The sequence below is a fragment of the Dendrobates tinctorius genome, unplaced genomic scaffold (genome assembly GCF_039654945.1).
Source record: "Dendrobates tinctorius isolate UK_male_01 unplaced genomic scaffold, ASM3965494v1 ptg000062l, whole genome shotgun sequence".
NCBI lineage: Eukaryota > Metazoa > Chordata > Amphibia > Anura > Dendrobatidae > Dendrobates > Dendrobates tinctorius.
In genome coordinates, this window is record NW_027361730.1 from 39,868,947 (window position 1) to 39,886,116 (window position 17,170).

Consider the following 17,170-nt stretch of genomic DNA (forward strand, 5'->3'; position numbering starts at 1 on the left):
CTGTTGTCCTTGACGGCACTGTTGGGTTTCGTGCTAGGTGTATTCTAGCAGGAAACCCAACAGTGTCATCGGGGTCTACAGTGACTGCTTTGAGTATTGTATTGCTACATTGTGCCGCAGTGACTGTTGTCCTTGACGGCACTGTTGGGTTTCGTGCTAGGTGTATTCTAGCAGGAAACCCAACAGTGTCATCGGGGTCTACAGTGACTGCTTTGAGTATTGTATTGCTATATTGTGCCGCAGTGACTGTTGTCCTTGACGGCACTGTTTTTTTTTTAACAACAGTGGACAAAGTCCGAACACGTTGGCGTTCGATCAAGGACCGCTTCAACAGTGATGTTCGTGCTGAGGGCCAGGTTCGCAGTGGATCTGCGTCAAGGACCAGAACTCGATACCGTCACTATCACGCGTTGCAGTTCCTAAGACCGGTCCTTGCCACGAGATCGTAAGTATTATAAATTTTGGGTTTTTATTTTTATTAATCTGTGTTTTTCTAATCCACAGCTGATGCTTCTTGTAAAGGCATGGTAGTAATGATTTTCCTTTCTTCCACAGCACCTGGAGCAGCACCCTGCAACCTGGCCCTGGAGCGGTCCTTCCTCGGACGTCCTCTGACCCGTCCCAGCCATCCGACAGCCAGGAAGCACCTTGCAGGTCAACCACACACACAGCTGGTGACCAGGAAGCTGGGCCATCAGGTGTTCCCCTGTCCCAGGTCTCTGCCACTGGTTATGCGGGCACTACCCGCCAGCGGCAGAGGGCCTTGGACAGGAATGTCTTGCCCGAGTTTATGCATTTGAGCGAGGCCTTTAATTCCAGCCTCAAGTCACTGTCCGACAGAGTTGAAAGCGGTTTTGCACTCATGGAACGTGGTTTTAACCACTTTGAACACCGCTTCAATTCTGTAGAACAGCGCCTTGACCGTCTGGAGGCCGACCTCAACAGACCAGCACACCATTTTTTTAGTAAGATTGAAAAGGGCATGGCGGAACACCTTAGTCCTGAGCAACAGCTGAATGTGCTGCAGGCCTGCAACAATGCTTTCTTGCAGGCTATGCAGCATAATCGGTACGGTCAGCAGTCAGTGGTGTCATTTCCACCTGTGCCACCATTGACTCGCTTCACCTCACTACCGACTTGTGCTGCATACCACTGCACGGACACCTCTATTCAAAGCCAGGACACCCACCGTTACACCACCACAAGTCTGAGTGCAGCTGGTCACTTCACCGACACCACCATGGCAAGCGCTGCTCCTGTCTGGAGCACCACCGCCACTCCCATGCATGCGTGGAGCTCAGCCACCACTAGGCAAACATGGAACAGCCCTGCCGCTACAACAACATGTAGTAGCCCTGCCACCACCACTCTGCAAACCTGGACCATCACTGCCGCCACCAGTCCTCCTGCAAGGACGAGCACTGCCAACGAAGAGCAGCAGCAGCAGCCACCTCAGCAGCAGCCACCTCAGCAGCAGCAGCCACCTCAGCAGCAGCAGCCACCTCAGCAGCAGCAGCAGCCACCTCAGCAGCAGCAGCAACCACCTCAGCAGCAGCAGCAGCCACCTCAGCAGCAGCAGCAGCCACCTCAGCAGCAGCCGCCACCTCAGCAGCAGCAGCAGCCACCACAGCAGCAGCAGCAGCCACACCAGCAGACGGGGGACCTACATTCAATATTTGCTCCTAGTTCAAGGCGAAATCTATCAAGGCGGGCATTGGGCCAAAGTCGGTCCAGGCACACAAGCCTACGGCGACATGCCATTACAACTAATGTACCTGAACAGATTTCCTCTCCTCCAAGTGTTCCTAGTTTAATTCCCTTAACTGGACTACCTTCCCCCACAAGTTTTGTTGCCCCTTCCCCTCAAACACCGTCTTCAACTGCAAGTGTTGCATATTCCCTGCACACCCCCAAATTGAAACCATCTGCCCCCAAACGCCGGAAAAAATAATTTTTTGGTTTATTTTTGTGATTAAAAATAAATTTACATTTGTGGTTCACCATTACAAAGTTTCATTAATGTTGTTTGCGCCGCTCACACACACTGATGGGTAAATACATGTTAAAAACCAACCCAAGGCCTAGTATAGTCATATGTGAAATAACACGGACTAGTATAGTCATACCAAGGCCTAGTGTAATAACTCGAGTTTTACCAACTTGGATCTGGTTTCATGAAAAACAAACTGTTGAAACTTGTCTTAAAAATAAGTTTCTTTCTAGTTTCACCAGTTTGTTTTTTGTGAAACAAGATGCTAGTTGTTAAAAATCGAGTTATTACAGTAGGCCTTGGTATGACTATACTAGGCCGTGGTATTTCACATATTACTATACTACTAGCCCCAAGGCCTACTATACTCATATTTGAAATACCACGGCCTAGTGTAGTCATTACAAGGCCTAGTGTAATAACTCTAGTTTTACCAACTAGAATCTGGTTTCATGAAAAACAAACTGTTGAAACTTGTCAAGTTTCACCAGTTTGTTTTTCGTGAAACAAGATCCTAGTTGGTAAAAATCGAGTAGGCCTTGGTATGACTATACTAGGCCGTGGTATTTCACATATGACTATACTAGTAGGCCCAAGGCCTACTATACTCATATTTGAAATACCACGGCCTAGTGTAGTCATTCCAAGGCCTAGTGTAATAACTCTAGTTTTACCAACTAGAATCTGGTTTCATGAAAAACAAACTGTTGAAACTTGTCAAGTTTCACCAGTTTGTTTTTCGTGAAACAAGATCCTAGTTGGTAAAAATCGAGTAGGCCTTGGTATGACTATACTAGGCCGTGGTATTTCACATATGACTATACTAGTAGGCCCAAGGCCTACTATACTCATATTTGAAATACCACGGCCTAGTATAGTCATTCCAAGGCCTAGTGTAATAACTTGTAAGTTGGAATGGAGCAGATTACATTCATCCACTCAATGCTGACTTGTATTCCCCATGGACTTTCATTGGGGTTGGGTTTTGAGGGTTGTGTTTTGAGAAAATCACATACTTTTTTTTCAACTAGTTGCACAATTTTCTCTTGAAAAAAATTGGTTTCCTGATTCATGGCCTGCAGCTTTGCTCGTTCCAATATATTTCACGCAGACTATCAATGCTGCATTTTAACTCATATGTGTATTTACCTGCCCAGGTGTGTGAACATCAAAAAATTCAGTTATACATGGGAAGTTTTTTATTTAATTGGAGTTTAAAAAATATAGTGCACTCAGTAATGGTATCAAATAAGGTTTTTTATTACCATAAACAAACAAAAACATTACACCATTTCATCTTGCCAGTGCACCCGTCCTACATCAGAAATAAAGTAGGCCGCAAATTGGTCCCTCATTTGGCCAACTTCAATGGATGACCTGAGAGTGTGCTGAGTGAATTCAGGCAATGGGTTAGGAGCATCATCGTCCAGTTCAAAGGTCGGGTGCTCTTTAGCCATCACAAAGTTATGTAGAACCACACAGGCCTTCACCACCTCATCGACTGTTTCAAGTTTAAGATTAATGGCCGTGCCAAGAATTCGCCATCTGGAGACAAGAATCCCAAAAGCACACTCGACAGTTCTTCTGGCCCTGGTCAGCCTGTAATTAAATATTTTTTTGGTGTGGTCCAAGTCCCGGCTGGAGTAGGGTTTCAGTAAGTTTCCGCACATTTGAAAAGCCTCATCGCCAACCATTACAAAGGGCAGTGGCGGAGCTTCGGTGTGAGGAAGAGGCCGTGGCATAGGGAAATTAAATTGGTTGCCATACAACCTCCGGCCCATGTCTGAGTTTTTAAAAGCCTGTGAGTCATTACCACGGCCAAATGCTCCAATGTCCACTGCTACAAACATACATCCGGCATCCGCAATCGCAATGAGTACTATTGAAAAGTACTTTTTGTAATTATAGTACTCAGATCCCGTTCTTTGGGGTTTGATGATCCGTATGTGTTTACCATCAACAGCTCCCAAACAGTTGGGAAAATTGCATACTGTCCAGAATTTGTCAGCAATTTCCATCCACTTTTCAGCGGTGGGCAGGGGCATAAATTCTGGACAAAGAACATTCCAGAGAGCCCGGCAGGTGTCAGCAACAATTCCAGACAAGGTAGAGATTCCAATACGGTACTGGAAGTGTAGTGAAGATAGGGTTTCTCCAGTCGCCAGGAATCTGTGAACAGACAAAGAAGTAAAATTAATATTTATGTATATTATTTTAAAAAACTATAAAATAAAATATTAGTACATTCACGAAAACTAATTACCCAAGGTTTTGAATACTAAATTTAAAAAAAAAACATCAGACCGCACCCCTTGGTTTTTAAAACATACCGTAATGTCACCAGTAGCCGTTCCTCAGGAGGAATCGCACGACGGAGCTGTGTGTCCTGTCTCCGGATGGATTGTTGGACACGAGCAAGCAAATACATGAAACTTTCGTGGGACATCCGGATATAATCTGTCAATTTCTCCGGGTTTGACTGGAGCTCGCTGTAGAGGGTGTGGTATGCCCCACGGCTCTCCCGGAGTTCAACAATCGGATGTATCCACATACGCCGCCGTCTTCGCTGCCTCTCTCTCTTCCTTTGTTCATGGCAAGCAACTGCATACGCCTGAGCCATCGCGATGTCCAAATCCAAGTTGAAGTGAAAACTCTTCCAGCGCAGATCCATGGTCACGAGAAGAATCAAGCAAATGTGAAGAATACTGTAGACAGGGTCTATATATTAACATACCACACCCACAATGAAGTCCCATTGGTCTTGTGTGTTGTTGAATGGTTGTTTTTTCTTTTTTGTGGGGTTTTTCCAAAATCTGTAAAAAAACGCAAACGCACAAAAAACGCATACAAACGCGCAAAAACGCTGCGTTTTTTTCCTGCATGCGCATAAAAATGCTTGAAAAAAACGCAGTGTTTGTATGCATTTGTATGCGTTTTTTCAATGCGTTTTTTTGCGGGAAAAACGCGCTGCAAAAAAAAGCAAGTGTGAAACTAGCCTAACTTGTGTTTTTAATTGTATTTTTGTGTCCTTTTTTAACATGCATTTTTGATGCTGCATTTTCTGTCTCTTTTTGGTATGTCATGCTTTGAAGTGAACCTTTCAGCAGGATTTTGCTAAGTAAACTACAGGCATTGTCATGTTGGTGCTGTTAGACTGATTAAAATGATATCTGTGATGAAGTAAACCATTTTGTGGTTCTGTGTAATCAGTGTTAGAAGTTTTCAGTTAATGAGATGCCTGTGCTCCGAGGCAGGACTGTCTTATCTTTCTGCTCTAGGCCAGAGAAACCAAGGAAAGACATGCCTACAGTCCCGGCCCAGAGCATGAGCAACTCATTAAATTAAATCTTCTAACATTGATTACACAATAAGCACAAGACGGATTTCTTCATCCCAGGTTTCATTTTAATCAAACACTGCCAACCTGATAATGCCTGTAGTTTATTTAACAAAATCCTGTTGGCAAGTTTGATTTAAATAAGGCTGTTTTGTTTTTAATACTTCCTCGTATTTGGCTTTGATAAAACTTTATTGATATACATGTAAGGAGGTGGCAGGTCCCCTCAGTGTGCGCTCTCCTCCTTTCAGATGACCCCTGTGCACTTGATGTACTTTGTATATCGCCATACGATGCACCTGTATATTATTGTGTTGCATATGTTATGTATCTGTAAATGCAATGCGTATGACCCCTTTAAATGTAATGTGTTCACTGTATTCAATGTTGTCTGTACATAGTTAGAGAAAGAGATAGTTAACTGTTGTGGGCTGGACTTGCAGGCAGGAAATGAGGGGGAAGCTGCTGCTTTCCCTCCAGAACTGCCTGGGATGTCGGACAGGACAGACGCATATGAAACAGGGTGCTGCCAGGCCTCCAGACAAGAGGGAATTGTTGCCCTGGATCCTACAGGACTGAGAAAAAGGGACTTACAGCTCACACGACAGGTCTCCAGGACTATAGGAGGGCACCACGCTGAAGGGGTCTCAGGCACTCAGATTCCAGCATGGGGATTGTTGTGACTTTCGGCCTCTGCGACCGTTGTGGGTATGATCGCAGCCAGTGTCAGGGAGAGCAGTGATCCAGTGGTGTACTTTCGTTTGACATATTATTCTCATCAACCTGTTCCAATAAAAGTTATCTGTTTTCCCCGTTGGACATGGTTGCCTGATTTACCTTTGAGTTGCCCGGACTACTGCGGTTGGAGCAAGAACAAGGTACGTCATGAGGAAGATTGTTTGGGTCTCATCTGTCTATGTGCAAGGGACCAGGGGAGTGCTCGCTGACAGAAGGCTCAGTAGACTCTATTCCTGTACTGTGCCTTTAAGAACCTGGCTCTGACTACCCTCCCCTGGTCGCCCTTTTTACATATACACGGCAAAATTGTTGGTACTCCTCATTTAATGACAGAAAAATCCACAATGGTGACAGAAATAGCTTGAATCTGACAAAAGTTTTAAATCAAAAATCTATGAAAATGAACAAATGAAAGACAACCATGCTTCCACAGAATAAAAAAAATAGAACTCTCATGAAATAGGCCTATCTTATAGACACCTCTCTAGTACTAACCCGTGGGCTTGACGTCAGAGGCCATAAGACAGCTGACAAAAACCCCACAACTATTACCCCACTTGCCTCCACATCAGAGCAAGTGGGAAGAGCAAGGATAAGTGCCAGAATTGGTTCATTTTACAGATGCTCCATTTCTGGGGTGGCTGTGGGCTGATGTTTTTGGTCTGGTAGCAGGCCAATATCCATGGCCCCTTCCTAGGCTTTTAACTCCTTTCTGACATCGGGCATAATAGTAAGCTGATGTCGTACCCCCTCCCTCTCTTTCCCGGCACATGTCAGCTGTTTTGAACAGCTGACATGTGCCTCTAACAGTGGAATCACAATCCACCCGCAGCTGTTAAGTTGAATGCTGCTGTCAGTCTCTGACAGCGGCATTTAATGCAAGCTTCGGGCAAGCTTTCCAGAAATTTCACCCACCGGTGACCAGTCACGTGATCCCGAGTCACTGATGGGTTGGCATGATGTCAGGCTTATAGTTTGGGACCGGGGAACTGCCTGACAACCCAGGGGACAAGCACACTGGGCGGTAGAATATTATACAGCTTCTTACCCTGCAGGGAGAAGCTAAGGCACCACGTGGAGATAGGAAAGCCGGGTCCTGGACCTGCGAGGAGGGCAGAGCAATAGGGAAGCACTCAGTGCCCGCAGGACCTGTGGTCACGTGATCACACGTCTGAGGGAGAGGCGGGGCTACCGCAGCTCAGACAGCACTGCTGTAAACAGAAACACAGGAGCGGCTCAGATAACTCTGGCAGACAGTAGTGTAATACACGGAGGGAACGGCAAGATGCAGAGGGAATACCCAGCAGAGGAGTCAGATGGAGCCAAGTGTCAAACATGGAACGAGCAGCGCAGTACAGGAGGGGTATGCAGGAGGGAGGTCAGACGTAGCCAAGGGTCATACACAGCACGGGCAAAAGAAGTACCAAATCGGCAATACCAGAGACGAAAACCGTAACCAATCAGGATCATATACCAAGCAGACAGACAATGGTTGGCGTGCAGCACGAACAGGACAGGGTCGGGCACACTCAGATAGGAGTATAAGCGACAGGGGATGGCTCTCCCCTGGTGCTATAAGAACCCTCCCCAGATCCACAGAGAGGCTCTCCCTATTAACTCCTCCACCACCTACCCTGAACCCTTACTAAACCATGACAGTACCCCCCTTCAACGGGGGCCTCTGGACCCCCAGGTCTCTCCGGATATCGAGCGTGGTATGCCCTAACCAGGAGATCCGAGTGTACCAACCTGGCTAGTACCCACGACTGATCCTCCAGACCGTACCCCTTCCAATGTACAAGATATTGCAAGGAACAGCGAACCCATCGGGACTGTATAATGTTTTGCACTTCAAACTCCATATAACCATCCACCAACACCGGAGTTGGTAGAGAACCAGGTTCCTCTACCACCGAGCCTACAGGTTTGAGGAAGGACCTATGGAACACATTGTGCAGTTTCAAGGATGAAGGGAGGAGTAAGCGATATGCCACTGGGTTGATCACCTCTGTTATCACATAAGGGCCAATGAACCTGGGCCCCAACTTGGCGGATGGTAACTTTAAGTTTATGTTTCACGTAGAAAGCCATACCTTGTCCCCACACTGCAGTGTCTGACCCGGATCTCTCTTATTGTCTGCAAAATGTTTATATTTCCCTTGTGCTTTGGAAATGTTCGCATGAACCTTGGCCAATAACTCACTTATCCTGCTGATAGAATCCTCAGCCCCAGGACAGTTTGAATCCAGGTGTGAGAATTCCCCAAAGTGGGGGTTCAATCCATAATTAATAAAAAACGGTGACCTACCAGTGGATTGATTTATTCGATTATTGAAGGCAAATTCCGCCAACGGCAAGGCATCTCACCAGTCGTCTTGTAACTTGGAAGTCAAGCATTGGAGTATCTGTTCCAGCGACTGATTGGTACGTTCCATTTGTCCATTGCTCTCAGGGTGGTAAGCTGAGGAGAAAGACAGAGAGATCCCCAACTTCCTGCAAAAAGCCTGCCCAAACTTAGCTACAAATTGTGTCCCTCTATCGGAAACAATGTTAGTAGGTACACCATGGAGGCGAACAATATGAGAAAGGAAGTGTCGTGAAAGAACCTCTGCTGACGGTAACTTAGTCATGGGTACAAAATGTGCCAACTTGGAAAACCTATCCACAATTACCCAAATTACCGTATTACCCTGGGATGGAGGAAGGTTAGTGATGAAGTCCATGGACAAATGAGTCCAAGGTCTTCTCGGAATTGGTAAGGGTACCAATTCCCCGGTCGGCCGGCAATGAGAGCTCTTAGAACGTGCGCAAACCCCACATGCAGTGACATGCTTCTTAATCTCTGCAGACATTAATGACCACCAAAAAACTCTTTTTATTGCCTCACATGTGGCTGTAATCCCTGGGTGAGCACCCAATTTAGAGTCGTGGAATTCTTGCAGGAGATCAAAATGCAAGTGTTGTGGGACAAACAATTTATCAGCGGGTTTGGACCTTGGAGCTAAAGGTTGAGCCCCCACAATCTCCCGCTCCAGTTCTGATGACAGCTCCGCTATAACCACCCCGGGTTGAAGAATGGATGACGGCGGATCGGGGGCAGACAATGGTACGAAACTGCGTGATAATGCATCTGCTTTCACATTTTTAGACCCTGGCCGGAACGTAATAGAGAATTGAAATCTGGAGAAAAAAAGTGACCAACGGGCCTGTCTGGGAGATAATCTCTTAGCAGTTTTGATATATTCTAGATTTTTGTGATCCGTGATGACTGTAATCGGATGTTCTGCCCCCTCCAAAAAATGTCTCCATTCTTCAAACGCCAGCTTAATTGCCAGAAGCTCTCTATTTCCAACATCGTAGTTTCTCTCTGCTGGAGAAAACTTTTTGGAAAAATAAGCACAAGGTCTAAGGTTAGTCAGAGAAGCTGGCCCCTGAGACAATACGGCTCCCACCCCCACCTCAGAGGCATCGACCTCCACCATGAATGGCAAGGATGGGTCAGGTTGCACTAGTATTGGAGCAGACATAAAACAATTCTTCAACACCAAAAAGGATTGTTTCGCCGGAAGAGACCAATTTTTGATATCAGCCCCTTTGCATGTGAGATTGGGTCGCCCTCCCAGGGCCATGGGGTACTCGGTACCGGGCCGGTATCAGTGGGATGTGTCACAGAAGCAGTGACCCGGACCATGGCCCTGGGTGCCCAAGTAAAGGGGGAATTGTGAATGGTGGAATGTAGATAGATGGAATAGTTCGTGACGCCACCTGTGGTGTTCGGTAAGTGAGATTTTAGGCCGACGCTGCTTGCAGATCCTCTGGGGCTGGTAATGGGTTGCAGCCACGATGGTGAAGCTCCCCACAGGTAGAGCTGTAGCCCCAGGGCAATGTAGATGTAGGGGAAGAGGAGAGGCGCAGGCGTTGTAGAAGCTGGTACCCAGATGTAGCGGTGCTGAGTGTGTTGGCGCAAGAATCAATGGAGGACACTAGGGCTTGTAGTTCCAAAGCTTTACTCACAGTCTGTAGTACTCACAGGTACCGGCCTACGAGCCATGTCCTCCGGGTCAGGGACTCAGCCAACCTCCAGGCAAGATGGAATGCTCCCTTCCAACACTCTGCCAACATATGCCTTTCTGAACGTCTCCTTTCATAGTACCTTTTAGTGTGAAGATCTCCTAGTACTGAGTTACACTGGAGTTCCTCCTAACAGATGCTCCCAAGAACTCTACTTGTACGGCAGACAGCTGTAGCCTGCTTCGGGGACTCCTTAATCCTGAGTCCCGGCTCTCTATCCGTGTTGCTGTTGTGCCCCAAGTCTTAGATGGGAGTAGTGCATTTACAGCCCACTACTCCACCGGTGTCTGCTGCAGAACCGTTAGTGTCCATGCAACCTCGTGGACCGGGCCCCGGCCTTACGCTTAGAACTTCTAGGCAGGGTTCTCTCCTAACCCACGTCCTCTGTGTTCTCTTATTCTCCAACGTTTCGTACTTGTCTTTCTTTCCTATGGAAGCTCAGGCATCAGGTCAGTGTCTTTCTCCTTCTTTCCTGTCCCATGCCAGCAGACCCGGGTCACTCAGGTCTGCTGCAGCACTCCTTCCTCCATCCCTCTCTCAGGGATCTTCTTTCCTCACTCCTCTCTGAGTGACTAACTACTGACTAACTGACTGACTAACTGACTTAAATCCTAAACCTTCCCACTCTTTTATGTATTCTCAACCCCACCCACCTCCCAGCATGTTTCGTGTTCCAAGTAGGGAGCCACCAAAGGTGCTCTGCTACACTCTAAGCAAGAGCCACAATGTGGCTTTGCTGAACTATCCTGTTGTGTGGGGTGTGAGTGTTGGAGCGTGGTCAGGAGTTCCCACCTTACCTGGATGGTGGGGCACCACCTTAGGAGAAGGTGCAGTACCTCTGTGGCGACTGAGCCTCAGGGGCGCCACAAGATCGGTGAGAGGTTTCACAATCTGTGAAAAGCCCTTGATGAATCTGCGATAATAGTTTGCGAATCCCAAGAAGCGCTGGAGTCCTTTACGGTTCTGAGGCTGGACCCACTCCACAATGGCTTGCACCTTCTTGGGATCCATCCGAAACCCCTGTGGCGAGTCCCAAAAATGTTAGTTCCTGGACAAAAAATGTACATTTTTCAGGTTTAACAAATAGTTGTTTCTCCCTGAGTCCTTGAAGTACGGTTTTTACATGCAACAAATGAGACTCTTCGTCAGTTGAGTAAATCAGAATATCATCTAAGTAAATGACAACAAAGCGGCCGATGTTGTGAGTTCATTTTACCCTTCACTACTGAGGCCAGAGGAACTCCCTCTTCTGGTGAAGAAAGGTAGTGAGCCTGATTGTCAAACACCTGGGGCTGATGATGATGACTGGCTGAGTGGAGTTAATGACTGGATATAAGGCTGCCGACGCCCTTCTGGCCTGCGGGTGATTTCTCTGTGGACTTCTAGGAAACCAGTCTGATTCCTGCTCATCTAAAGCTAAGATTTCTGCTTTGCCTTTTTGCATTAGTGTTTTGTTTTCCTTGCTTTTCTGGATTCTGCCATTCCCTGCTGGGGTGAGCTGAATCTCCTTTTGCCTGTTGCTCTGTCTTCAGAATATTCTTGAGTACTGACATAGCTTTTTTGAAGCCTAGCGTCTTCAGGGCCTTTTTACTGTCAGTTTGTTGGCTCTTATTTTCATAGGGTTTTTCACAGATTGCAGACAGCAGCCTTCCTGTCCTTTCCTATCTAAGCTAGCGTGGGCCCCATCTTTGCTCAGTCTATCTTTCTGTCTGTGTTTTGTTCTTTCTTCTTGCTTCACCATCATTATATGTGGGGGGCTGCCTTTTACTTTGGGGTCTGCTCTGGGGCAGTTTAGATTTCCCTTTCTGTCTTTAGGCTATGTAGTCCTCCGGCTGTGATCGAGGGGCCTAGGGCATCGTAGGAGCCTCCCACGGCTACTGCTATTTGTGTTGATAGGTTCAGGGGTCTGCAATCCGATAGCTGCCAACTTCTCTGGTTTTCTGGACTTAGCTAGCATTTCTATTTTTGCCTCCTACGGTGACTCAATCATAACAGGCCGATGAGGTCCGTGAACACCACATTAATGAAGTTTTGAAAGACCGCTGGTGCGTTAGTGAGACCAAACGGCATCACTAAGTTTTCAAACAACCCCTCTGACATCAGAAAAGCAGTCTTCCATTCGTCCCCTTCTTTAATTCTTATCAAATTATAAGCCCCCCTAAGGTCCAATTTGGAGAACCATTTTGCCCAAGAGAGTTGGTTACACAAATCTGAAATCAGAGGTAAGGGATATGTGTTCCTGACAGTAATTTTGTTGAGTTCTCGGAAGTTTAGCCAGGGACGCAGGCCACCATCTTTCTTTTTAACAAAGAAAAACCCCGCAGCTACCGGGGAAACTGAAGGTCTTATGTGTCCTTTACGGAGACTTTCAGTTATGTATTCCTTCATCGCCAGGCGCTCAGGCCCTGACAAACTAAATAAACGGGCTTTAGGCAATTTGGCCCCAGGGATTAAGTCAATAGTGCAGTCAAATGGCCTATGTGGGGGTAATGCCTCAGCCTTGCTTTCGGAGAACACGTCCTCAAAGTCCTTAAGGTACTCCGGAATACCCTCCAGACCAACAGAAGACTCATAGGCAGATTTTGCGGTTGTAACACAGAACACAGGTTTATAGGAACAGCCAATACATTTAGGGCCCCACTTAACAATTTCTCTTTTCTCCTAATCAATAACTGGGTTGTGCCGTTGAAGCCATGGCATGCCCAATACCAGCCCTTTGGGCAGGTTGTCCATGACAAAACATTTCATCTCCTCAACATGGGAGGAACCAACATGCAAAACAAAACTGTTAGTAACGTAACGAATCCCCGAACGGGTGAGAGGGGAAGGGTCAATGGCCACGTTTTTCAGAGGGGTCTCCAACCTGACTGTCCCTATCTTGACCCTGGAGACGGTACTGGAACTGATCAGGTTAAGTGATGAACCGCAGTCCACCAAGGCTGTAGAAACAAAATGACAGTTGTCTACTACCAGTTCGACTTTAAGCAGAAATTTAGGGCATGAGGAAAAAAGTACCTGGAGGTCTGGGCAGCCTCCTCGATCACTATCCAGACCTAGTAGTTTCCCGTCGGCTTGGATGAGGCTGGACATGATGGACAGTCTCTCCTCCAGTGTCCTGATTCCCCACAGTAAAAGCAGAGTTGCTTTTCTTGGTGGCGCTTCCTCTCTTTCTCTCTGATCGAGGTGGCGCCAATTTCCATGGGCACTGGACTAGCTTCCACCTCCTTGCTGCCAGAGAACAAGGACGTTTCAGAATGCATAACCCCTCTGGCTCTCAGCCGACGATCCATCCACATGGCTTGGGTCATGGCATCCTCCAGAGTGTCAGGGGGTGGATGCAGGGCCAATGCATCCTGAAGGCGTTCTGACAAGCCTCAACGAAATAGTCCCCGGAGAGCGGCATCATCCCAGGAGATTTCTGCTGACCACCGTTGGAACTCGGAGCAGAACCATTCCGCTGAGTGCCGACCCTGACGTGTGCTCATAACCATGTCCTCAGCCAAGCGAACCCTGTCTGGTTCGTCATAAATGCGGCCCAAGGCTTCAAAAAACGCATCCACAGTCATACGTTCTGGGGCGGTGGGGGTTAGGGAGAATGCCCAGGCTTGTGGAGCACCCCGAAGTAGGGAAATAATCACCCCCACCCTCTGAAATTCTCCCCCAGAGGAACGGGGTCTCAGGGAAAAGAACAGTTTGCATCCTTCCCTGAATGCCATGTACTCCTTTTTGTTTCAAGAAACAGAGTCCATCAGCTTAACCGGAGACTCCAGGGAAGAAAGTGACACGTCCCTAGTCTCTGGACCGAGAGCCCCCTGAACAGTATTTACCAGCTGTTGCTGGGTATGGGCCATAGAGTGCTGCTCCACATTTAATTTCTGGAACATCTGCGATAACTGTTTCACCTGGTCAGTTAGTGCTTGCATAGGGTCCATCATGCAAGCTGTACTTCAAACACATGTACACACCATTCCTACAGGGGCAGGGGGGTGGAACGGTAATGGTCGCTTATAATGTCAGGCTTATAGTTTGGGACCGGGGAACTGCTTGACAACCCGGGGGACAAGCACACTGGGCGGTAGAATATTATACAGCTTCTTACCCTGCAGGGAGAAGCTGAGGCACCACGTGGAGATAGGAAAGCCGGGTCCAGGACCTGCGGGGAGGGCAGAGCGTTAGGGAAGCGCTCAGTGCCCGCAGGACCTGCGGTCACGTGATCGCACGTCAGAGGGAGAGGCGGGGCTACCGCAGCTCAGACAGCGCTGCTGTAAACAGAAACACAGGAGCGGCTCAGATAACTCTGGCAGACAGTAGTGTAATACACTGGGGGGCGGCAAGATGCGGGGGGAATACCCAGCAGAGGAGTCAGACGGAGTCAAGGGTCAAACACGGAACGAGCAGCGCAGTACAGGAGGGGTATGCAGGAGGGAGGTCAGACAAAGCCAAGGATCATACACAGCACGGTGTTGTGAGTTCATTTTCCCCTTCACCATTGAGGTCTGATGAACTCCCTCTTCTGTTGAAGGAAGGTAGTGAGGCTGATTACAAAGCACCTGAGCAGAATGATGATGACTGGGTGACTGGGATTGCTGACTGGATATAAGGCAGCCGACGCCCTTCTGCCTTGCGGGTGTTTACTCTGAGGGATTCTTGGAGACCAGTCTGATTCCTGCTCCTCAAAAGCTAAGTTTTCTGCTCTACTTTTTGCATTTGTGTTTTGGTTTGGTTTTGCCTTGCTTTTCTGGATTTCTGCCTTTCCCTGCTTGGTGAGCTGAATTCCTTTTTGCTCTGTCTTCAGATAATACCTGAGTACTGATATAGTCTTTTTGAAGCCTAGCGTCTTCAGGGCTTTTTTTCCTATCAGTCTGTTGGCTCTTGTTTTTGAGAGGGTTTTGGCGGATTGTAGACAGCGGCTTTTCTATTCTGTCCTATTTAGTTAGCTTGGGCCCCATCATTTGCTCAGCCTATCTTTCTATCTGTGTGAGTGTTTTTTCATCTTGCTTCACCGTCATTATATGTTGGGGGCTGCCTATTGCTTTGGGGTCTGCTCTGGGGCAGTTTAGATTTCCCTTTCTGTCTTTAGGCTATGTAGTTCTCCGGCTGTGATCGAGGGGTCTAGGGCACCGTAGGAACCCCCCACGGCTACTGCTAGTTGTTGTTGTTAGGTTCAGGGGTCTGCAATCCGATAGCTGCCAACTTCTCTGGTTTTCTGGACTTAGCTAGTATTTCTGTTTTTGCCTCCTACGGTGACTCATTCATAACAGCACGGGCAAAAGAAGTACCAAATCAGCAATACCAGAGATGTAAACTGTAACCAAACAGCATCAAATACCAAGCAGACAGACAATGGTTGGCGTGCAGTACGAACAGGACAGGGTCGTGCACACTCAGATAGGAGTATAAGCGACAGGGGACGGCTCTCCCCTGGTGCTATAAGAACCCTCCCCAAATCCACAGAGAGGCTCTCCCTATTAACTCCTCCACCACCTACCCTGAACCCTTACTAAACCATGACACATGACAACCAGAGATCTCCAGCAGACCTCTATGGTTGTAACTGCCGGATTGCTATGAGCACCGACCGCTGGTATGTAGAAATTCTGCTACATACAGGCGATCCGATCATCGTCTGTATGTAGCAGAGCCGATTGGATTGCTGCAGCTTCTAGTTTTCCATGGAGACTATTGAAGCATGCCAAAAGTAAGAAAAATGTGTTTAAAAATATTAAAAAAATAAAAAAATATTACTGTTCAAATCACCCCCCTTTCACCTCAGGTCAGCCAGTGACATCAGTGAGGCTGCGGGGAGTCCCCTGACTGACTTGAGGTGAACTGATGAGCGTGGGAAAAAATGCAGAAACTTTCCCACGCTAATTAGTTCATCTCAGAGCAGCAAGGGAGGCTGTGCAGAGATGAAATAATTCATTCTGGCATTGGTTTACATGGGGCTGGTCGCATTAGCACCGGTCCCTGTGTAAACCACTTAACCCTTAATGATGGATTGCAGCAGGGGACCTGACTGAGCAGCGGAGAGGTAAGGATATGGTTGCTTTTTTGTTTTCTTTTTGTTACAGGTCGATGGTTTATTTTTGGATTACCAGAGCAATAAATCTTGTAAAAAACTAGGTGTCTTTATTTCATTAAAATGATTTTTAATTAATGTCTGTGTGTGTTTTTTAACCGTTTAATAGTCTATGGTTAATAATTGATAAGTGTCTAATTGACACCTTTCCATTATTAATTGGCTTAATGTCACCTTCCAATTGCAAGATGACATTAACCCATTAATATTAACCCATTAGCCACCACTACAGGGCAATGGGAATAGAGAGGATAAGTGCCAGAAAGATATAAGATGCACCTTTTCTGGTGTGTCTGGGTGCAGATTTTTGTAGCCAGGGGGGGCCAAAAACAATGGTCTCTCTCAAGGCTATTAAAATCTGCCCTCACGCACCTGCTTTACTTCTCTGGTTGCGATTTTGTTGCAGGAGCCCACGCATTTTTTCCAACGAATTAACCCCTTAATTTTAACACCTAGACGTCCCAAATTTTACACACAAACCCTAATTTAATTATTAGTCAGGGAGATATAAAAAAAATACATGAAATGAAATGGTTTACTGTATGTAAACCATGTGTCATTTCATGTCGGGTTTGGGAATGATTTTACAGAAGCCTGCAATTAAATTAGCGGCTATTCTACTATGTAGAACTCTATGAAATATAAATATATACAGTATATGTGTCTCAATGACATGTGTATATATATATATATATACTGTATATATATACATATATATATATAAATACCCTGTTTCCCCGAAAATAGGGTGCCCCCCGAAAGTAAGGCATGCTAGGGGGAGCACTGTGCCTGCTAATATAAGGCACCTCTCCCGAAAATAAGACATACCTTGTTCTGTGCATGGGGCATGCAGTTATGTCTCGCTCCCGCTGTCCAGTGCCCACCACTGCAGCCGCGCTGTTCGCAGGAGTTATTCACAGCCTCAGAGCTGTGTGCCGATCTCCGCCCATGAGCC

General features: G+C 47.0%; 1 protein-coding gene across 1 annotated transcript; it reads left to right on the plus strand.

The window, feature by feature from the left end:
• The first annotated feature begins 204 nt into the window (after positions 1-204).
• Positions 205-1,987, plus strand: LOC141093153 (uncharacterized). Its single transcript, XM_073579615.1, has 2 exons — positions 205-445; positions 556-1,987. The coding sequence occupies exon 2, from the start codon at positions 791-793 to the stop codon at positions 1,949-1,951; it is 1,161 nt and encodes a 386-aa protein (XP_073435716.1). The 5' UTR covers positions 205-445; positions 556-790; the 3' UTR covers positions 1,952-1,987.
• Positions 1,988-17,170: the final 15,183 nt, after the last annotated feature.